The 24,188-nt window shown below is 33.8% G+C and overlaps 1 protein-coding gene across 2 annotated transcripts in view; it reads right to left on the reverse strand.

Annotated features, from left to right (window-relative positions):
- The window catches only part of Xpr1 (xenotropic and polytropic retrovirus receptor 1), a 183,827-nt gene that overhangs the window by 49,226 nt on the left and 110,413 nt on the right, over nucleotides 1–24,188 (reverse strand). The window contains exons 1-7 of one of the 2 annotated variants that reach the window (XM_063239820.1): nucleotides 20,865–21,508; nucleotides 18,575–18,798; nucleotides 15,591–15,740; nucleotides 15,248–15,331; nucleotides 12,977–13,058; nucleotides 1,112–1,302; nucleotides 720–899 (exon numbers count right to left, since the gene is read on the reverse strand). In XM_063239820.1, coding sequence (XP_063095890.1) covers nucleotides 720–899; nucleotides 1,112–1,302; nucleotides 12,977–13,058; nucleotides 15,248–15,331; nucleotides 15,591–15,740; nucleotides 18,575–18,798; nucleotides 20,865–20,958 — 1,005 coding nt within the window. In that variant the 5' untranslated portion in view covers nucleotides 20,959–21,508. Of the gene's footprint in view, nucleotides 1–719; nucleotides 900–1,111; nucleotides 1,303–12,976; nucleotides 13,059–15,247; nucleotides 15,332–15,590; nucleotides 15,741–18,574; nucleotides 18,799–20,864; nucleotides 21,509–24,188 lie in introns of those variants that run through there. The other variant, XM_003474894.5, reaches the window with a different exon arrangement.

The following is a 24,188-nucleotide window of genomic DNA, read 5'->3' on the forward strand; positions in this document are numbered from 1 at the left end:
TTCCAATCCTCCTACCTCCTGAGAAGCTGGCATTACTAGTATGTGCCACCACGTCTGACTAATATCAAATATCTTCAATAGATTTCAAATTAGATCTAGCCTAATTTAGGAGTAAGGAGAGGCCCTCCTTACAGTATTACAAAAATATGGCTATTATTCCTACAGGAAACTCTATGTCCTATTGTTGAAACAATACTTTTGAGATTAAGACACCGGTAAAATGGAAGAAATGGAATTCAATAATCAGTTAGTTTCTCAAATTAAACTTGATGACCTGGAAATACATTCCTAACTCTTTTAGAGAACCAGCCTTTCCTAAAAGAAAGTATTTGTTTGACCTTTTTCATCAATTTAACAGGAAAGTGAATAGGTTTCCAATTTTTTTAAAGAAAGAAATTCAATGTTCTATGTTACCATAGCTGTATAATGAAAACTAAATGGTTAAAACTTCCAAAATATTTCAGTATGTGGCCATTTTATACTTCATTTTAGGAGAAAAAAATACTTGAGTACTTTTCCTAGTAATGTCACACTGCACAGCTTTCAGGGTTATCTGTCACATGCCTCCTCTGCCCCTGATGTGGGAATACCATTAGCATAGACACAATGTGAATGGTGAACTTCTGGAGTTGTACAAGCTGGTAGCCTTGGTTTTATCTTAGAGGAAGCCAACGACTAACATACTGCTCTAAAAATGCTACACAAGTTTCTGGACTTACCAACAATTTAAGCAGCCAAAATCGAGATTTATAATAGAAAGTCTTGGTGGGGTTGATAAGAAAAAAAGCCATAAATCCATAAAGGACAAGTGGATACACATATGTGGGTATGACACTAATTGGAGCAAAGAAGCATGCCAAAAGGCTCAGGCACCACAATATCCCCAGGAATCCAGCAATCTGGTAAAGGACAGGGAAGACACAAAAAGAAAAATTATTCTTATTTTTACCATTATTCAGAAGTATTTTTAATAAACTAAGATTTTAAAAGTTAATGATTAATAATAAGTAAGTCAATAACCCTTTTTAAGTAGAAGATGGATTTCAGTACCCAATAAACCAGCTACATACTTAGTGGCAAACTATGTTATGGGAATTTATGCCTGCTTTACCTCAAAGAGATGCTGATGAGACAAATTGCTTCTCGGATTAAGTTCAAAGATGAGTACATGATTTACTCCAGCTTGTCTCCAACCATATGTGTTGATGCCCAGCAGAAAAAGGAATTCAATCAGAAGAAAACCACCCCGATAGATTCTTATCAAGGGCCATCTATTTCTATTTGTTTCAAGTTTAAAAACAGCTGAAAAAAATATTAATTTACTGGTTAGTATAAGGTTCATAATGTCTCTTTTAATTATGTTTCATTCTCAAAGACACCCCTGGAATAGAAATTTTTCATTAGAAAAATCTATAGATTATTTCAAAAGCCCAATAAGCTTGTTTCCAGTTTCTTTTCATTTTAGTTTACTGAATGCCATTAGAAAAACTTACCTAAAACTTGGTTTTAAGTGTACTATTGCATCATTCTATTAGTTTCTAAGATTACAGTAAGGCAATAGCTTAGAAAGAAGATCAGTTTTGTCAGCTGAGGATTTGTGGCATGGTATCATTTCTGTGGCTTTCTTTTCTCTACCAATAAACTAAATATAGTAATATCAACCTCACAGTTATAAAATTTAAGAGAACTAGAACACATGAAACCAATATAAAATCTAAACGTCAACACAATATTTATAGCATGCTTACTATGTGGTAAGCATTATTTTTGGTATTTTTATGTGTAATTCATTTAATGAACACAATTGTTCTTTGGGTTAAAAATTATTACCTCCATTCTGGCTAGTGAGGAACTAGATTTTAAATATTACTGGACTAATATACAGCAGATGTAGGACTTGAATCCCAATGATTTTCCTACAAAGTTCACACTTAACTAAGCACTGCATTGCTCAGATGCCCATGTAAATATTCAGTACTATAGTTCTCCAAAGACAGTAATGTTCAACTAGCTAGATGTGCAAGCTCAAGTTACCATCTACCTCCAACTCACTTTTTCCAACCTTGTCTCACAGTGTCCCTAAAAATGACTTCTCAGTCTCTGATGAATTTTATTATCTTTTTCACGTTTGTTTACATTTTTCCTATATCAAAAATGGTCTTGCACTCTCTAATAGGTACACATTGACTTAACCATTTATTCTTTATCTTCGTATTCTTTACATGACACTTACTAATTCAAAACAACAATACAGAAAAAGCTTCTGTTTTGGAATCAGGACTGTTGACCGAGTATCAAATTATTTCATTTATAGACAAGTATTTGATTTTTCTAAGTCTCAGCTTTCCTGATCAACGACGATATCTATTCTCTTAAGTGTGCTAAGAAGATGATATATAAACAATATATATCAAATGCCTAAATGAATGTCTGCCCCATTAAGGGTATCCATTATATATTAACTTGTTTTACTTGAAAAAACTTCATTTATTCAATAAATACTTATTAGACACCCATTATAACCAATACCATTATAAGAGATGGAGATTTAGTAATTAATAATTAAAATATTCATCTTCAGTTTACTACTGTACAAAATGAGATAGTGATAAGAAGTACCAAGGAAAAAGTACTGCAAGGAAATAATGAATGTGCTATTTTTGGTAGTGTGGTCAAGGAAGAGTCTCAGAAGAAGACATTTGTAGAAATCTTAAGGATACAGGATAAACCCAGTGGGATATTTAGAAGAATAGGTCTCCAGATAGAGCAAAAGTACAAAGGGCCCTATGACAGAAGCTCAAGGTCAATAGGATTGGAATGAACAAGAGATAAAGTGGAAGACTGGGCCAGTAGTAAAGCAGATAGTGCTTTGTTTGTCAAGATTTAGGTTTTTACTGTGATGTACAAGCCAGTAGAAGGTTTCATATAAGTGATATGACTTGATTAATGATTCAGAAGAAATGGAAAAATTGATCCATAAATTCATATGAGACTGCAAAAGGTCCCAAATGGTCAAACAGTAATAAAATAGAATAAAGTTATAGGATTCATACTGGTATGTGGGTGGTGGTGGTGGTGGTACTGGAGACTGAATTCATAGCCTTCACAGAGAAACATCTACAGCTCTTTCAGTATACTTTAAAGCTTTGAAACAGTCCAGTAGTTACAATAACCATAAAAACATAAAAACAGACATAGGCAAATGGAATAAGATAAAAAATTCAGAAATATACATGTGCAGCGAATTGATTTTCAACAAGCAAGCCAAGACTATTCAGTAAGACAACTGTTCTCTTCAAAATGTTGTGCTAGCACAACTGAATGTTCATACACAAAAAGTTGATGGTGGATCCCTAATCTCACATGATATGAAAAAATCAAAACTGATTAATGACATTAATATATGAAACTAAAACCATAAAACTCCTAGAAAAAAAAACGTAAGGATAAATCTTCACAATCTTGGATTTGGCAATGATAGTTAGGTATGCACCAGAAGTATGTGCAACAATGAGAAAAACAAAAATAAGATAACTGGGCTTTAATGAAATTAAAAGCATTTACAGGCAATTGACTATCAAAAAAGTAAAAAGACAATATAAAGAATAAGAATAAAATTTATAAATCATGCATCTGATTAGAGTCTTGTATAAAGATTATATAGAAATCCTTACCACTTAAACAAAAGATGATCCAATTAAAACATAAGCAAAAGCTGGGTATGGTCATATATGCCTACAATCCCATTACTTTAGGAGCTGAGGAAGGAGGATCACAAGCTCTAGTCCAGCCTGAGCAACAAAGCAAGACTTTATCTCAAAACAAAAAACAAACCACCAGAGCAAAGATGAGCAAAAAATTTGGACATCTGTCCAAAGTCTTATACAAACACCAAGTCCACAAAAAGTCACGTAAGGGATTAATTATCTGGAAAATGAAAATGAAAATAACTAGCTACTTTACATCCAACAATTTTAAAAAGGCATGGGAAGTAAGTGTTACAGAGAATACATAGAAAGCAGAATCCTCATAAAACTGTTGCTTGAACTGGAAAATTGTATAATTGCCATAAAAAACAGTTTTTGATGATTCCTCAGAAAGTTAAAACATGTACTCAAACAAATCCATGTCAATACATGTTTGCAGCAGCATCATTCACAATAACCAAAAGGTAGATACAACCCAAATGTCCATCAATAAACGAATGAACAAAGTGTGGTATACATATAAGATGGAATATTAGTCATAAAAAGAATGAAATATGGATACATGATACAACATGGACAAACTCGGAAAACATGGTAAGCTAAAGAAGTCACACACAAAATGTTACATAGTGTATGGTTCTAGTTATACAAAATATCCAAAATGAGGAAATCCATAGAGGCAGAACATAGACTGGGAATAGCCTTAAATAGAGAGAAAGAAATACAGGTACACAGTAATACAGTTTCCTTTGAGGGTGACGAAAATTTTTATGTAGAGACGGTACAACAATGTGAATATATACAATGTCATTGAATTATTCACTTTAAAATGGTTAATCCTGTTATATAAACTTCATATCAAAAAATAATTGCAGGATAAAAATTAAGTACACCAAGATGATATCACTAACACCATTGTTAGGCACATGCTTTGAACTCTTACTAGTAGTAGTAATAGATCACAATTTACCACTTACTAATTCTGTCTTGTTAACACCTGTCATCACAGATAAAAAAGCTAAATAGTCTGGGTAGGGTTCAAATCTTTGTCAGCCTAGCAGCATTTATATTGCACTCTACATATTAAAAAAAAACAGTTATGGAGATGGTTTCTGGTGGCACCGGTGCCATTCTGACTGAGCGTGCAACCTGGTGGGAGTGGAATGAAGCAGCCATTCTTGCCAATCTTCCTGCTTCCCGAGTTGTCAGTCCTCAGGACAACTCTTGTCTCTTACTTAGTTTTGGGGAGTGCCTAGCAGACAGGAGTGAAGTAGAGAACAACTTGGAGAGCAGAGAGTCTCACTCTCAGGCAAAATCACCAAAAAGAACTCCTACTGGTGCAAAATCAGAGAGTAGGTCAGGCTCTTGCAGTTTCCAAATACTTGGAATCCCATTCTTAATCAAGATACAAATCCCAGTCGAGATCAAGGAGGCATTCTCAAGGACATTATTCAAACCAGATTCCACTCTCACTCTCATAGATGATATTTTTGAACTAGGTCACAGATACCAGAATACTAGCAGTAAAGGAGCCAGTCACTCACCAATGTCTAACTATAGAACAAACAAAAAGCAGAAAGCAGGGCGAATCCAGATCCCAATACTTGTCTTGGGAGTGTGTGGTCTCAGTCTGTATACATCTTGGTGACTTATTTTTTTTTTTTTTTTTTTGTCTTTTTCCTTTTTACCGGTACCAGGGATCGAACTCACGACTGCCTGCTTGCGAGGCAGGCACTTATGCCACTGAGCTAAATCCCCAGCCCCGGTGACTTATTTTTTTGATATGGCCCACTGAGTGGTGTAAACATGGTTTATGATGGGCAAACTGGGTGATTGCAAGGATTTGTTTTTGTGTATTTCGAGAGAACAGATGACTCAAAGGAGGCTATGGAAAGGGCAAATGAGATGGAGCTGGAGGGCAGAAGATTTGGTGTGGATTATTCCATTACCAAAAGGTGTACACACCCACACCAGGGATCTACATGGGCAGACTAGTTCCTAGTGCTGGTGGTGGTGGCAGACCTCAACATTCTTACTAAGATAAAGGATATGATCGTGGGTATGACAGATATGAAGACTATGATTCCCGGTACAGATGATCCTACTATAGCCGATACAGATCACGAGAGATCTCATTCCTACAGCCCAAGACGCTATTGATAACAGAATGATTGCAGTTAGTTAAGGACTTTTTCCTCCTAATTTTCTTTTTAAATTCTTATTTCCCCATTTCTCATCCTTTCTCTACTCCTTCAAAAAAAAAATCTTTGGATTTTTTACATCATATACATTTTGTCAGTTATGTTGCTGTTTTTCACCTCTATTACTATAATATAGTTACAGATATATACGTCATTTGATTAAATATGGAATAAAAAAGAATCTAGTGTTATGCTTTGCAAGTGATTTTTCTTTGCCTTTAAGGAGGATTAATTCCCTGGTAATCATACTAGAGAAACTTTTGTGTCACATATTGTTCTAGACATAGGATCAGCATTTTTTTAAACTTTGTTCTGCAGAAGATAATAAAATGAAGTAGTTCAGTCATGTGAGGTTGGCTGGCATGGAAAAATCATACAGTTGAGTATAAAAAAATTGAAGCTTTAGAAGAAAATGCCTAGACATTTCTTTTGAAGAATGTAACTTTTGAACCCTAAAAATTAAGTCACTTTTTAGAAATGAAAAACTTGTGACTGCCTTCAAAACATGTTGTATTTGAAATATATCTGTTAAACTTTACAAACTTTAATGGGATTTTTGTGTTAAAATTATTGAAGTTTAAGTATTCCCTTAATCAGTGAAAGAACAACCTTTATTTATTATCTAGCCCCACTGTATAATTTGCTCTTAATGCTATTGATGGACTGGTTAAGGAGGCTACTTTATAGTATTAAGAGTTCTTAGATGATACATGTGGGGAAAAAGTAGGGTTTTCAAAAAAGTTAATTTCTTTGGGAAAAAATAGCCATGGACAGAAAAATGTAATATATATATTCATAAAGGCTATATATGTGTTTACAAAATAAGTTCTACTTGATAATATGAGAAGCAGAAATTCTCTTAGGCTTTTAATCAAGTCTTTAAATTAACTATGCTCTTAAGTAAAATAATATCATTGAACTAAACAGTAAGTTAGGAAACTTTTAAAAAAGAAGCCCAAAAAAGCACCACTATAAAATAAAATGTTATTCTTCTGAAGGAAAATATGACTATATTTACTAAAGAACTGATTCAGTTTAAAAAAATACATACTAATTTTTAACACATAGCAATTTTAACTGTTAATAGTCAAGATATTCATCAAAGAACAGACACTTCAAATTCACAGAAATCTAAAACCTAAGGACATAGATTACCAATACAGGAAACTTCTTTCTAGTGTCATCTCCCTGGAGCAATGTTTTGTAGATGCACTAAAGGTTAACTAAGCCACTCTTGCTAAAAAAGACATTGTGGAAAATTCTAGAGAATTAAGAAACAAAATGAATTAGTATAATTAATAAAAATATCATCCTGGTGATCCATTGGCCCAAACTATGAAAGAGATACACTATTTTTTTTTTTGTACTGGGGATTGAACTCATGACCTTGCGTTTGCCAGGCAGGTGCTTATGTCGCTGAGCTATTTGATACACACTATTCTAAACTCTCCATGGCTTTACGAAATTTTTTTTTTTTTTTTTTTTTTTGGTCTTTTTCGTTTTTATCGGTACCAGGGATCAAACTCACGACTGCCTGCTTGCAAGCTAAATGCCACTGAGCTAAATCCCCAGCCCCGCTTTTCAAATTTTTAATAAAAGAACAGCTAACATTCATCAAGTATTTACTCTGGGCTAAACAATGTGTTTAGCACTTTACATGAATAATATCATTAATTTTCATAACAAACCATTAACTTTTTCCTTAATAAACAATGAAAAAAAACTGAGACTTAGTTAAAGTAGGTTCTTTGCCTTGGTGCAGTGGTGAACTTCTGGCATGTATGCCACAGGAGGCTCTTAGTATTACTGAAGCTCTAAAAGGCTTACTGTCACTAGCTAGGGTCACAAGACTTCAGCAATCTGCTTCTAGGGCCTGCCACTCTGAACAATGAGATTATATTATATACCGCCTCTAGGGCCTGCCACTCTGAACAATGAGATTACATTATCTATAAACTAGTGTGTCCTGTTTAAAAAGAAAATAGAAGTATACCCTGAAACTTGAATAGTCCTCTCTTCTCTGTATCATAACAGGTTCCCAAGTCAATTTTCTTTAAAAGAGTATGAAATTTAACAAGGAATATATATGGGTTAAAAAAAAAAACCTCCTTCAATATTATAAAGGCCATAAAGTCCATGGTCTCCTTCCCTGGAGAATACCACATTAATAATTTTGTCTATTATCTTTCAAGAAATTCTTTATGTATAGAGAAATACTGAATAGCTTATAAACAGACTTATCAATTACAGTTAGAAGCATGTTAAGCATTCTATTCTAATTCTTGCTTTTTAAAAGAATTCTGGAATTTTGGGGATATGGCTCAGTGGAAGAGTTCTTGTCTTGCATGCACAAGGTCTTGGGTTCAATTCCCAGCACCACACATACACATACAATAAAACAAGCAAACAAACAAACATATCCCCTGGAATGGAGATTTTCCTGTATCAGCACACAAAGCTCTCACTCAACACAATTCATTTAAACAGTTTACATTGGATGGGTATGTGAGTGATTTCCAAAATTTTGCTAATATAAAGTAAAATGGCTACGAATACCATCCCTTTCCATACATGTCTTTGAAACCATGAAAAATTATGTTTGTATGTTAAATTCATGGAAATAAAATTGTTTAAATCAAAGTGATTGCATTTAACTGTTTTTACATACAAATCAAAGTGATTGCATTTACTTGTTTTTACATGCACTACCAAATGGCCCCCAAAAAGATTTCAACAACTTGTATTCTTACCATTAGTGCAAAAGTACCTGTTTCACACTCTTTTATAAATGTTATTGGGAATCTGAGAGAGAAAAGTTTTTAAAAATCGATATGAAAAACTTCATCTTCATAAAACAATTATGAAATATGTGATTTCCAGACAATTATTAAATACCAGGTCATATCCCCTTGAGAAATCATAGCAATTATACACATAATTTTTGATGTGAATACTAAAAAGATTCATGATTGTACATATATTACTACAGCTGTGCTTTTCTTTGACTTTCAACACTTATCTTCTGGACACCCACTGAGAAATAAATAAGAATACACAGCTGGCTTTAATTGTGTTTCCCCTCCCCCTCAACACACAAAGATCAAACAAAGCAGGGTTCTGAAGCAAGAGCACATAATGTTTATCACTAAATACATAAATGATACACCCCCCAAAACTCAAACTATAGGATTAAAAATAGTATATTTATTAAAGAAATTCTCATATTCTCCTGAGGAAAACAAAATAAGGCCCTTTTTTCAATTAATTTACACGATAATACCACCATGCTCATCTTGGAAATAAAAAACTTCTACCCACAAATGACTAAATGTGCTTTCCTATAGAAATAACAACCTTCATCAAGTATACTATATCATTAGCTTGATGTAGTGCTTTACAACTATAAACATGTTTTATTTACACTTCTCTTGATCCCTGTGAGCTGGTCTAAAAGCAAGCTTTTTACCTTTCTCAGCTATTACTCCCCCACTTAGACCCCAGATGAATTTGTCATCTTTTCTTCCATTACCCACTCCTTTCTCCTAACTTATCCCTCACCCTGGGTGAACTAAATCTCTCTGCTTATTTTATTCCTTCTCTTGGAATATCTTTCATCCTACTAATGTCTGTTTTTTTTTCCAGAGTCTTTGCTAATGTTCTCATTTAAAAGTAATCAGTAGTTTCTTTGAGCTGCTTAGAACTTTTGGCACCTTCTGTCTTATATTATTGTTTAATATATGCCTTAATCTGGCATAATAAATGTCATAAAGAAAGCAATTTCCCTTTATCTTAACACTTGTGAGTATTGTGGTTTAAATCTAAAAGGTTTCCCCAAAGTTTCATGTGTTCAGAGGAGAGGTTTTGGAAGGTGACCAAATGAATGAGTGCTATGAGTCCCTGCACTGATTGGATGTGGAGTTCCTGGAGCATGATCCGGAAGGATATATTCTGATCGAGAGCTCCTTCCTTCTTTCTCTGTTTGCTGGCTGCCATAAACTGAGCAGCTTTCCTCAGCCATCCCTGTTTACCATGCCATTTCTGCCTTGGAGCCTGCTAATCATGGACTGAACCCCCTGAAATCATGAGTCAAATAAATCTCTTCCTTTAAAGTATGAGTATTGAGTATTTTGTCCTTGCAGTGGAAAGTAACTAATATAATTACCATGCATAATCATAAAACACATAAAATATGCTTGTTGAATAAATAAAATTCTGAAACAGTGCTATAAATTTAAGGTATTAAATTCATTTGTCAGATAAGGAAACTGTTTTAGAAAAATTTAAGAAAGGAATTTTCTTAAAACCAAAACAACTAACAGCTAGGTTGGAACTCAGGTAAACCTTTTGTTTTTTTTCATAACAGCTAGCTTGATAATCTAGGTCTAGGTTTTTTTTTTGGTACTGGGGATTGAACTCATGACTTCATGCTTGCTGGGTAGGCACTTGTGCTGCTAAAGTATATCTCTGGCCCCTAAGTCTAGGTTTTTATTGTGGTATTTCCATGTATTCTACATAAGCAGATTGTATTAATTTTAAAAAAGAATGAGGTTAAAGTATGATCATAAATTATATAAATATTAAAACATAAGCTTAGGGGAAATAATATTTATTAATTTTATAATATTTATTTTTATATTTATTAATTTTTATAATTTTATATAATTACTTTAGATAGAAAACTGTAATAATATAAACAAAAACTTTAAATAAGTAAAATTCATATGCTGTTTGAAAGCCTTTATAACTTGGAATATAATTTTATAATGTACAACTGACAGTTTTCAGCTTATTAATAAGGAAGAATGAGTTCCACAAATTATTTCTCAAATGTCTGCTATATGCTTGGACTGTGTTAAGAATCTGAAATGCAAAAATGAAAAATATACAGTCTCTACAATCAAAAATATTGTGACAGTGATATATATCTTCCTGTTCATGCATTATTATGATTACTACAAGCTCAAATCAGAAATCATTAAGCAGAATATAATTTGTTACTAATTTACATTTATTATAAACATAATTATAAAAACTCTTGAGGTATACTATGTTTATTTGATGTTAAAAACCAGGCATAGTTGTGTATGCCTGCAATCCTAGTAGTACTTGGGAGGCTGAGGCAGGACAACTCTCATGAGTTCAAGGCCAGCCAGCCTGGGCTCCATAGAGTTCAAGGCAAGCCTAGACTACATAAAGAGACCATGTCTCAAAAAAAAAAGCCTTTGCCTGGAGGAACCTAAGACAGACAGACACACACACACACACACACACACACACACACACACACAGAGAGAGAGAGAGAGAGAGAGAGAGAGAGAGAGAGAGAGAGAGAGAGATTACACCTTGCGAGCTTGTGTTTTTATCATTTAACTTCATCTCTCTCAATGTTTGAGCAACACTGCTGAACAGGAAAAACAAAAAGCCCACCCATTAGGAGATTTCCATTTCAGTGGGAAAACAGATATAAATGCATAACATAAAGTCATGTAATTTTAAGCACTCTGAAGAAAACTAAATGTAAACTAAATAAACAGAAAGGTATAGAATAGACTATTTTAATAGGAGGGTGATCAGAGAAGGCCTAAGTACAGAGCATTCCACAGAGACCTTCAGAAGTGAAAGAGTAAGTCATGAAGAGTAAGGGTAAGTGTTACCTTCAGAAAGAAAGAGCCATTTAGGGCACCATCAAAGCCTCTTAGATAAGAATGAATTTGATGTGTTCAAAGAATAGTAGTAACACACATTTGGTTGAAAAGTGTGTGGAGGAGGTCAATAGCTATAAAGTCAGAAACGGCCAAGGAGGCAAGATTCTGTAGCGCCTTGAAGGCTATGGCGAAGTGTCCGAATTTTATTGCAAGAGAAGCCAGGAATGGTTTTTAAATAGGAAAGTGACATGATGTGTGACTGGTTTTGTTTGTTGAGATAAAGTTTCGCTACGCAGTTAAAGCTAGCCTTAAACTCATTTTGTAGCCAGGCAGGCCTCAAACTCATGGTGATTCTCTTGCTTCAGCCTCCCAAGTGCTGAGATTACAGGTATGCATCATCATGCCTGGCTAATTTACATTTTTTAAAGAGCACATACTGCTGGTTGTAAGGAAGCAACACTGGATGCAAGGAAACAGAAGGCTGCTGTGGTATATTAAACAAGAAACAGGTTCTTAGGTAAGCATGTTAATGGATAGGCAAGAATCCCTCAGATTTAGAAAATATTTTGAAAACAGAACAATAGGATTTTCTGATGGGTTAACATAGTAGCATGAAGGAAAACAAGCTAAAACTTTTTGGCTTGAGAAACTGAGTAAAAGGTAATGTTATCTACAAAAGAAAGTATACTTGGGGTAAAGAATTCAGAGGGAGAACATTTGCCTGGTGTGAACAAGGACCCACGATCGATTCCCTCAGCACCACCCAAAACTAAACCCAAACAAAATGAAATGATACAAAACAACCAAAATAAAACAAAACAAATTGAGAATTCTTGTATGTAAAGTAAGATGTCTCTTAGAAATCCAAGCAGCCAATTAGATAACAGTCAGAGAAATAAAGAATATATACTTGAGAATCATAAGCATATATATGAACTTTTCAGCCATAGACTTGAATAAAATTGCCTAAGTAGAAAATAAATGTAGACACTGGAGATGGCTTCTTGCTATCATACCATTTCTTGATGTTGGGAGTGCAGTTGCTACCATCAGTCCTTCCTCCCTCTTTCAAATTTTTAAGGTCTACAGATGTTATTTTAGTAAATAAACTTTGTAACATAAAATTTTATCTTCATCTATGTTCAAAGGAACTGAAGTTCTTGATAAATGAACTCTGTAATAAATTGTACTAAAAACTAGAAAATTATGGAGAGTAAGAGGTCAATATTTAAAAAATAACTATACCCAAGGGAAAAATAAGACAAAACAAATGATCAAAAAACCCCCACAACATAAAGAACAAAACAGTCCAGATAAACTTTTTAGTAGTTTTGATAGACACATGCTTGATTCTTTAGGAAGGGCAGAATATGACTTATGCATACTAGTAAGGCTAAATTAACTCAAAATTTAAACAACTTACCTGCAAGCACAAGGGTAATATTTAGTACAATGAATATTCCGCAAAATAGACCAACTCTAAAAGTAGTCCATGCTGGTGCAGGCTGTGGAAAGAACAGTAGCTTTTAAGTAGGGGACAAAATATCACAGTACCAAGTTCTCCAATAAAAATAGTGTTTCATGATCTGAATTTTTAAAAATCTGAATCAGAGAATCATGCATTCTGCATCATCCTGTAGTAACTAAAATAGAAATGACAGTTTAATTCTTTTACAGAAATGTAAGTCAAGAAATATGTAAGATTATATTAGGCATCAAATTATTTTATATATATACTGAGGTTTTGTTATAGGGGAGATTTAAGGTAAAATTTCATTTTTACAGTATGTAAATCTCTAAAATTTTTGTCAGTATTACTCTACTAGTTACACATTTGGCACTATAAATAGACAATGGTAAAAATAAGACCATTTATTTTCCAATAGCACTTACACTATTTTCCTGGGAAATTTAAAGTGAATTTTTCAAAATATACTAGTCTTGGGCTGGGGATTTTAGCTCAGCGGCATAAGTGCCTGCCTGGCAAGCATGAGGTTATGAGTTTGATCCCCGGTACCACCAAAAAAAAAAAAACCCCATAAAAAAATTGAAAAAATATATAAATATATATATATATACACTAGTCTCAAAAATATTTTTCTTTATTAATTTATAAAATTACTTTAAAGATTACTATTTTCTAAAATAAACAGGAAGTACATTAGATTTTACATGTAGAGATGAGAAACATGTAAAGAGACAGTCTTACAAACTTTATAGTGTTATTAGAAGTAATACTTATGAAAAACTTCAAGGTGCCTCCTAAAAAAGGCAGTAAAACTCTAACTTATTATTTATCAGTAGAAGATATCTGTATTGTTAAAGAATGAAAGCATCTAGAAGGAAGACAGTCTGCTTTTTCAAAAACAGAGTATCTTTAATAGTTTCAAAAATTGTGATTTATCATACAAAAGAATTATAATGTATTTAGATTGTCAGAAATAACTAATGAAGTGTACTTAGTATCTATCACCCACCTTTCGAAGCAATAACTCTAAATTCTCTACCCCTACCTGATGGTGCATTCAGAAAAACATAGTATGAAATAAAAATAAAATTTCAAATATTTTAATATATGGAATCCAACTGTTTCATCACTATTTACTAAAAACACTATTCTTTTGAAAATCAGTTGTCCATATATAAGTTAACTTACTTTTAGACTCTTTATCTATTCTAATAAAGTATCTGCCTATTCTGATACTGTTATTACACTCTCATGATTACTGTAGCTTTAATAATAAGTTCTGATATTGGATAATGTTAATTTTTAAATTTAGTTGTTTGAAAGTTGTCTTGGCTATTCTAGGTCCCTTGCATTTTCATACATATTTTAAAGTTAACTTATAATTTTCAATTTTCTTTCACATCTTTTGTCAGAATTATTCCTAAACATTTCATAATTTCAAAGTATTATGAATACGATTTGAAAAGTTTTGATTTCTAATTTTTCTTGCTGACACACAGATGCACACTTAACTTGTATACTGATACTATATCCTACAACTTTGGCAATGGCAAAAAAAAAAAAAAAAAAAAAAAAAACCATAAAATTTCACCAGTTTTACTTTTCCTTTCTAACCTGAATGTCTTTTATTTCCTTTTCTTACCCTATCATACTGGTTATTATCACTCTGTCCAATGTTGAATAAAAGTACAGTGAAAATGCTTTTATATTCCTAGTCTTAGAAAGCACTAAGGCTTTACCATTAACTATAATAATTAATTGCAGGTGTTTTCATAGATACTATTTTTCAGAATGTAAAAGTTCTTTCTTATATTAATTTCAATTCCAGTTAGATCACAGAAAATACTCTGTACAAATGAAGTCCTTTTAAATTTATTAAGACTTGTTTTATGACACAACAATACTCACATGATTTTCTAGAAGTATAACTATTATGTAGATATAATTTAATGAATACATTTTTGGGATAACAGCAGTATTTTGTATGAAGCTATACAGTACACCAACACTTTAAAATTCATTACAAACTTTGGCTGTGGGGCTGGGGATTTAGCTCAGTGGCTCAAGTACTTGCCTGGTAAGTGTGACGTCATGAGGTTGAACCCCAGTACCAAAATAAACAAATAAATAGACTCTGGCTGAAATATTTTTAAGGTAGCATAGCCAACAACCAACCAGATTTCACTGACTAAATAGGCAAATAAGCCAGTGGAAACAAATACTAACCTGAGCAGCTCCCAAAGGTGGGACACGTAAACGCTTCATAGCCTTTTGTCTGTCGCCATCTTCAAGTTCATTGGTTACTACAGCCTAGAAAGACAAGTTATCAAATATTGACATGTTATTCTAAACTTAAGTGATATGTAAATAATTCTGTATCATTTTATATATATGTATCATATATAATATATAGCATTATATATGTGTATTTATTGTACAGCAAATACAGCAAAAGAAAAAATAAGAGAGCTAGCAACTCTTTACAAAAAGAGAATGGAAATGTAGAATTATTTCTATAAAATAAGGCATGTTATTAAAAATATGTGGTAAATGAGTAGGACTACTGTACCTCAGTTTCAGAGATGAGCTGGTTGATTTTCTTGCATATATAAAATGGGGCCACTTCTACATGGGCAACTCGCCAATCGGCTCCACGAGATGTTTCCAGGATCTTGTCATGCTTTTTAAGGATTTTTCGAAACCCTGTAAAATTCAGATTCTATGGAAAGAAATGAGACAAACTATAATTTTTACCATCATCAAAGAAAATGAAAATAATGACCACTACAACACTGACAGAACTGACTGGACAGACTGGAACCTACGGAAATGGCAATGCTTTCATAAAAGCATTTACTATTAAGAGGACAAAACCTTTCTGTCTTCTTTCATTTATTCTTTTTAAGCTGGTATGGTACTAGTAACAGAAAGAGACCCTGAACTACAAATTCTATTATTTCTCTCCTCAAATATGTTAAGTTCTAAGGCAAAATATTTCTATTTTCATTTTCCTATGTATAACTGTCTTCAAAATAGCATTTGAATTATTTTGCTCCTTTGGCCAAAAGAATATTTTCAGAAAACATTTTGATTTCCCTTCTACCAAGCAAGCTTGAAACATCTGCAATGAAGTCATCCCCCCTCTTAACTTTCATTTTTCTTTCACCTCAGTTTGGGGCAGTAGTGTAAGGCAGAGTCGGTAGAAAGAAGTAATTATGCACACAGGATTAATAATCCTGTGAGGAGCTCCTTCATTTTCTTCAATATCAAAAGATTATTTTCTACACCCTCAAATTCTGTTGTTTGCCTATCATTTGAAAAGGCAGAAAACTCACTTTGTAAAGTTAGATTTGTAAGTCAGAGAGCTCCCAAATTTGCTCATCATACCACTCCATTCATTAGTAAAACACTTGAGCATTCACTCTGGAATAAGCTTTACTTGCTTTTTTGTTTACAAATTGTTTCTTATACTTTATGAATTTCTACTCTCGTTGGGGTACATATACTATGACTATATTGCTTTTAATTTTCATTTTTCCTTCATTCTCAAAATAAGTGTATCCTTTTTTCTCATTATGTGAAATTTACTAGGCTAATGTTGGAAATACCACAGACAAAATTCATCCTTGACAAAATATATGTATTCTTATAACAATCCCTAAAGAATGTGAATACAGCAGAACTGTTGTTGATGTTTTTCGTAAGAGCAGAACTTTTATAATTAACAATCACTTCTGTTTCCCAAGAAGCGTTTTTAAAAGGTTTTTATAATGACTCAAAACAAAAGTTGCTGAAAGTTAACATAATGTTAACAAGGGTGTTGCCCTGTAACAAAAAAACATAATTAGCAAACCATAAAATATAAATATTTTTATAGCATTACAAAAATGCACTTTTCAAAATTAAGTTATAAAATTTTAAAATAAAAATTAAATCATAAAGTTATGGATAACCCTGGCACAATAGTGCACACCTGTAATCTCAGCATTGTGGGAGGCTTAGGCAGGAGGACTGCAAATCTGAGCCTGCATGGGAAACTTAGCAAGACCCTGGCTCAAAATAAAAAATAAATGTGGCTCAGTACAAAGGTCCTGGGTTCAATCTTCAGTACCAAAGAGGGGGAAAAAAAGCTATGAATAAAATTTCAAAGAAAAGAAATTTAAAAAATAAATAAAGAAAAGGGATTTATAACTTATATATGTCTTATATCATTTTTTTCTAAAAATTGTTTTCCACCTGGGTTGTTTGGTAAAATATTAAATCACTAAAGAAAGTGAATTATGAAAGGGAAATAAGAATTATGGAAGGGAAATAAGCACATGCAATAACAACTTAGATTGATACATATATAGGGCTTTAATTACTTCTGATTTTAAAATTCTAACAGCCTGGGGTAATATTTTTGTGGCATAATTTTTGCTGTATCATTTGACAGTGTCCTAACTACACAGAAATAAAAATTGCAAGGATAAAAGAGAAAGCAAACACTAATCAGATCTCTCTAAAGAGCAGAAATCCCTATTTAAATATCATTATTGAATAAATTATCTGTTTATCTTATCCCTTTCCTGTTCTTCCCTCCCTCCTCCTCCCTTCCTTTTTATTACTGGGGATGGAAACCCAAGGCTACATCCCCAGAACTTTTTATTTTTAGACTGGGTCTTGCTGTGTTGCCTAGGCTGGGCTTGAACTTGTGATCCTCCTAGCTCAGCTACACAGAGTGCTGAGTTTACAGCCATGCATTACTACACCTGGTTAAATACCTGTTTTTAATTAAATTCTTTACAGAATTTAATTATATAAACAGTCTTACAGAGAATTACAAATGAATGAATGTTCTGTATTTCCATAATTCAGTATACTTGATAGTTTACTTTTTCCACAACAGGTTTTTAAAATATTGAGTGATGTAACAGCTCATTTTCAGTTTTAACATGCACCCGGTGCAACCTCATTTCTCTCTTAAGAATTCCTTTTTTTTTTTTTTTTTTTTTTAATATGATTGTATTTGAGTCTGGGGGCAAACAAATTGAAAGGATTCTTTTAGCTGCAAGCTGCAAAGTCAAGATCTTTTATTTCATTGGTATTAGCTGCAGAAATGTTAATTGTCCAACTGCTGTTCTTTTATTTTATTAATGCCTGTAGCAGGAACATTAAATGTTCAATTGCTTTTGTGGAAATTTTGCTAGTGGTTAAGAGGACTATAAAAGCTCTTACACATCCAACAATAGGGTAGCATGTAATTATTTTTTTACTCACCACTCCCAAAGCTGCCTTTAAAAACAGGAAGCAAAGAGTAAGTCTTAGAGTGAAGAAATATTCTTAAATATTAAATGTTCTAGAAAACTAATCTTCAAAACTAAAATTTGTTAACTGTTTTAATCCATCTAATACATGGTTTTTAGTCAATATGGACATCGAAAACCTCAAGAGTAAAGATAGTTAATGACTTTCCTTTTTGGATTGACCAATTAGTACAGCTCAAGGTAATTCTATTTATTGGAATTTCTCATTTACTTAAAATGCCATTTTTCAGTGTAAGACTCTAAGTACCTGATAGTTCTGCAGCAGGATAAGACTGAGGTAGAACTCGCTGAAGGCCAGTTTAAGGTCTTTAATATTTCTGTGTTGGACGCGTTCCTCGTGGGACAGGTGGAAGACTGGCTTTCTGCGTTGTCGCAGTGTAGTAACACCACTGCTTTCTTTTTGTGCATCCAGTGATGACTGAAGCTCATTCTGAAGTGTGGCAAACCTGCGCTGAGCCTCTGCGAGCTTCTCTGTAAGAAATAAAACACGACTATTGAATCAGTAAGTTAAAAAAGCTGAAAATTTCTCGTGGACTTCTTGAGTTTTTGCTAATTAATCTAATTTGCTTCTCTAGATTTTCTAAGAACAGAATATTACAAGTAGTATTTAGAATTGGGAAAAATATTCTGGTTAACAATTCTCTTTTCTTCTATTTCACACTTGCCTTTCTACAAAACTGTTATTGTACCTTTGTAAAAACAGATCAAGGGGCTGGGGATTTAGCTCAGCGGCATAAGCGCCTGCCTTGCAAGCAGGCAGTTGTGAGTTCGATCCCTGGTACCGATAAAAATGAAAAAGACAAACAAAACAAAACAAAACAAAAAAAACAGATCAAGAAGGGCTGGGGATTTAGCTCAGTAGCAAAAGCATCTGCCTTGCAAGCAGGTGGTCGTGAGTTCGATCCCCAGTACCGTTTAAAAAAAAAAAAAAACAGATCAAGAAATAAAATGTAAAAAGTTACTAAGCGTGAAAATATAAAATGGTACAGTCACTCTGAAATTCAGTTTGGCAGTTCTCAAAAGGTTAAACAATTACCATGATTCACCAAATCCACTTCTAGGCATATATCTAAGAGAAGTAAAATCATATTCACACAAAATCTTGCACCTATATAAAGCATATATTCACAGTATTGAAAAGGTAGAAATAACTAAAATGTTCACCAACTGATGGATGGATAAACAAAATGTGATATGCGTATGCACACATAAGATGTGAGCCTTGTAAAAGAAGGCATATTCATTAATGCTACAACATGAATGAATCTAAACAATGTGTAGAGGAAAATAAGCTAGACATAACATACCCCCACTGCATGATTCCATTTATATGAAATATCCATACCAGGGAAATCCATAGAGATAGAAAGTAAATTAGAGGTTTCCGTGGCTATAAGAAGTGGAATGGAGAGCGACTGCTAATGAGTAGGAGATATTTGGGGGAAATGTTGAAAATATTTTGCAATTAGAAAGTGATGATGGTTGTAAAAGCTTATAAATACATTTCAAACCACTAAATTACATATTTTAAAAGACTGAATTTTATGGTAGGTAAAAAAATCTCATTTTAACAAAGCTACTAAGAAATATTTATGTTTCTGGTTACAAAGCTCAGTGTTGAAACAGGATTAGAATTTGACGTTTAGGTTTTTAATCTGTTCTCATTAAACCTAATTATTCTTCCAAAACAGGTGTTCTAGATTAAAAGTCACAAATTATGTGTTAAAAATTGGGTATATCTGGAGATCATACATATGTATCTATCTTTGTGTCCTTTAGTACTCAAAAAGGGAATGGTTCCAGGACCCAAACCTGCAACGTTCAAGTCCCTTACATTTGTATATAATGTATATACATCTTTACATATACTTTATTTTATTTTATTTTGGTACTGGGGATTGAATTCATGACTTTGCACTTGCCAGGCAGGCACTTATGCTGCTGAGCTAAACCCCTGGCTCTTCCATATACTTTAAACCAACCTGTAGATTACATATAGTATCTAATACAGTGTAAATAGTTAAATTATATTGTTTAAGAAATGTCAACAATAAAAGCCTTACTTGTTCAGTACACATGCATTTTCCCATGTGTCTGTGTGTGGTGCTACACATTGAATCCAGAGCCTCACCTATGCTAGGCAAATGCCCTATCACTGAGCTATACTTTCACCATTTTTTAAAAATCGGGGTGGATATCCTTGCCTCATTAAGTATATGATTTAGTTATTTTTCTTTATTTTTCATGGTGAGTTAAGTATTTTTCTGTATTCTTTATAACTGAAGTAGACTCTTATCATGTGGTTGAAATACAAAATAATGTTAAGGAGGACAATGCAAGGCTGCCCTTGGGGCTTACTGTGTGGATGCTGGTCTCAGATTGCTGGAAAAGGTGTTTTTATGTAGTATTACTGAGCTGACAAATGTAAAGACCAAGATGAATTTTAATCCAATGTGAAATCTTGGTTTCTTAAAATGCGAAGTAGTAAATAACGAAAATAATTATACAATAAAAATAAAACATTACTTTTGACTCACTTTTTCTCCAAGTTCTCCTCTTCTTTGCTTTGTATACTTTCATACTGTTTTCTTTCCTTAATCTTAAACACTTTTGTCTTTTTAACTGCTTCATGATTTACTGCTTTTGTTAGTCATTCTTAAAGGATGCTTCTGAGATTCATTCCTATCCTTAATCATTTACAGACTTGTTTTCTTATTTTTGATTTTTTTTTCTTGTATCCTGTGATTTCAAATTAGGTTTCCATTCCTCTAAATTAATTTCATCCACATGTTTCTATTCATCTGGGATCTGCATAGCTTTTAGAGACCAATTTTACATCTTTTTCATACCAACAACCACCACCACTCCAGGAGGCACAGAAAATTCCTTCACTAAGACATACAGAAAATGCATTAGTGAGGAGGGAACTTGCATCCTTGAAAAGCTCCATGTTTGTTCTCCACTGCAAGCCAGGAATAGTCACTCTCAAGAGATGTATTCACTGAGATGGGTTCCCTGATTTCAGTGCAGATAAAAAAGATCCTGAATCAGAAAAGTCAGATGATAGACTTAAAAAGCAAAATAAAGTGGTTTTTTCATCACAAAAGGCAACAGGGTAAATCAATAATCAGAATATTTTAGCCCCTAAAGATTTTTGGCTACGATTTTGGTTACTCTTAGGAATGAAATACATGGGCAACCTATTAAATACAGTTCGATTGTCATAGCTGAAGAAAAAAAAAAAAAAACCCTCCAGGTCCAGTGGCCAAATCCTGCATGTTAGTCACCACAATGGAGAGATACAACTTCCCACTTAGTTTCCAGAGCTAAGCTCATACACTTACCCAGAGGCCACTGATTGAAAGAGATCAGACTCCCTTTCATTTCAAATGGAAGCCGGGTTTGTAACACTTTTACAAAACTATATCGTAATTCACCCTCCAATCCTTCCTCTGAGAACCCTGCGGCCATCTGCTATAAGGACTGTGCATTTGGGGAAACTTTCAGACTTACTAGACAGTGGCTTTCGAATTAGTTTTATGTGATGGCATAACAAATTACCACAAACATTTTTTTTTTTGGTCTTTTTCCTTTTTATGGGTACCAGGGATCGAACTCACGACTGCCTGCTTGCAAGGCAGGCACTTAGGCCACTGAGCTAAATCCCCAGCCCCCACCACCACCATTTTTACACAATGGATTACTACTCAGCCATAAAGAAGGATAAACTGGAGACTTTTATAGGTAAATGGATGCATCTTGAGTACATACTCATTAGTGCAATAAATAAGATACACATGTGTAAACATCATATTGTTTCATTACTGTGACAAGCTGAAAGAAAAAACATATGTAAATGCATATAAAGGTAATACTTAAGACAGTTATACTACTGATTTCCGAGTTCACTAAAGAGAAAGGTTTGTGCTAGTATTGTTTGGACAACTGAATGGAGATGTCTTGTGCTCTGGGTGAATGATTTTGGAATCACAATGTGCAATGTATGTACCATTGTTGTCCCCTGATGGATGTATTTTGAAATTCTGTTCTAGTTTTTTTCATTTCTTTTTTTTATCCGTGAAATAAAATGGATTTGGAAGAAAAAAATTACCACAAACAGTAGCTTAAAACTCATTATTACCTCAGTTTACAAACAAGAAGTTCTAAGTATGACAGCTGCATGCTCTATCAGGTGCTTGCAAAGCTAAAAGTCAAGATGCCAACAGGGTTCCTTCTCATCGGGAGCTTGAATTCCCCTTTCAAGCTCATGTGACTGTGGTAGAATTCAGTTTTTTGTAGCTATAAGATCAAGAGCCTCTTCCTTGCTGAACATCATTTGGGGGTCCACTTTTGGCTCCTATAGATCACTCTTACCCCCTCCATCTTTGGAGTCAGCAATGGAGAAATTCTTAAGTGACAAGTTCCTCTGTTTTGAATCAGCTCAGTCCCTTTAAAAGGGCTCATTTGATTAGAAAGGGTTCACCTGGGTGAATTTCTCTTTCTTAAAGATAACTAATTGGGGATGATAATTACATCTGCCAAGTTCCTCACAGCAGGACTTAGGTTAGCATTTGAACATGTAACTGTAAGAAAATACATTGCCTTAAGGGGAAGAGATCTTGGAGGGCACATTAGAATTATGCTCACCATAGCTCTGAACTAAAACAAATTTCTAGACTCCAGATACCACCGTGATGCTGCAGTCAAACTATGATTTATGTTGTTCAGGTGACAGCTACAGTATTAATCCAGATTTGATTCACAGTGGACCCACTGAGAATAGATTCATCCTATGAAAATGCTCTCATTTCCCAAATATAAAACTGAAATAGATATACTAGGCTACGAATAAAATATCTACACTGATCCTAACTCAGAAGTAAGAGACACTGCAGTAGGAAATGTTAAGTGAAAGTTCCTTTAACTTTCCATTACTAAGATAAAATTGCCACCACCAGAGACTTAAAAGACAAATAGATAGTAACACCTCAAATCACATCACCATTTAATGTAGCTGTATGTGTAAAAGTTAGATGAATGTCTGGACTATTATAATCAGGTATTCTCTCAGCTGGCAGCTGCTGTTCTCAATTTGGTACCTTCACTAGAGCTAATCAATATAGCCTGTGGCACCCAGTATGCAACCACACATCTGATAATGTGGGTACTAAACTACACACTCGGTAATGCAGCTATTCATCAGGTAGACCCAGCACTGACCTGCACTGGTATGTTACCCACTAAGTCTGGCCAGACATTTTTTTTTTTTGTCTTTTTCCTTTTTATCGGTACCAGGGATCGAACTCACTACTGCCTGCTTGCAAGGCAGGCGCTTATGCTGCTGAGCTAAATCCCTAGCCCCCTTGGTCAGACATCTCAGAGCAAGTTGAGTGCACTGGATACCATCATGCAGAGGGCACAGACTGTTCTTTGGAATGAATGCATTTTTGATATGGATGTGCTTTCCTTGTTTGTAATACTTCTGCTAGCACTACTGTGTCTGAAATGCTTCGCTCCCTGGTATTCCACACAGCCTTGTTTCTCATTAAGGAACTCGTTACATATTAACGGCAAAAAAAAAATCAGTGGGCTCATTACCATAAAATAAAGGAATCTTACCACCTATTGAGAAACATGGCCTAATAGCAAGGTTTAGTAAAGATGAACTGGGAGACAAAAGTGTAAAAAAGACAGTATTCTTTCTTACAGCATATAATAATGAAACCATTATATAGTGTTGTCTCTATAATAATGAAAACATAAAGCCTAAGAATCATGGGTGGAAGTGATTCTCCTTTTTAAATCTAATAACCACTCATACATACAGTGTTGGTTTTCCAACACACAATGTGAGCTCTGCC

Source organism: Cavia porcellus, unplaced genomic scaffold (assembly GCF_034190915.1).
Source record: "Cavia porcellus strain 051 isolate PalLab524CR breed Dunkin Hartley unplaced genomic scaffold, mCavPor4.1 scaffold_29, whole genome shotgun sequence".
Classification (NCBI taxonomy): Eukaryota; Metazoa; Chordata; class Mammalia; order Rodentia; family Caviidae; genus Cavia; species Cavia porcellus.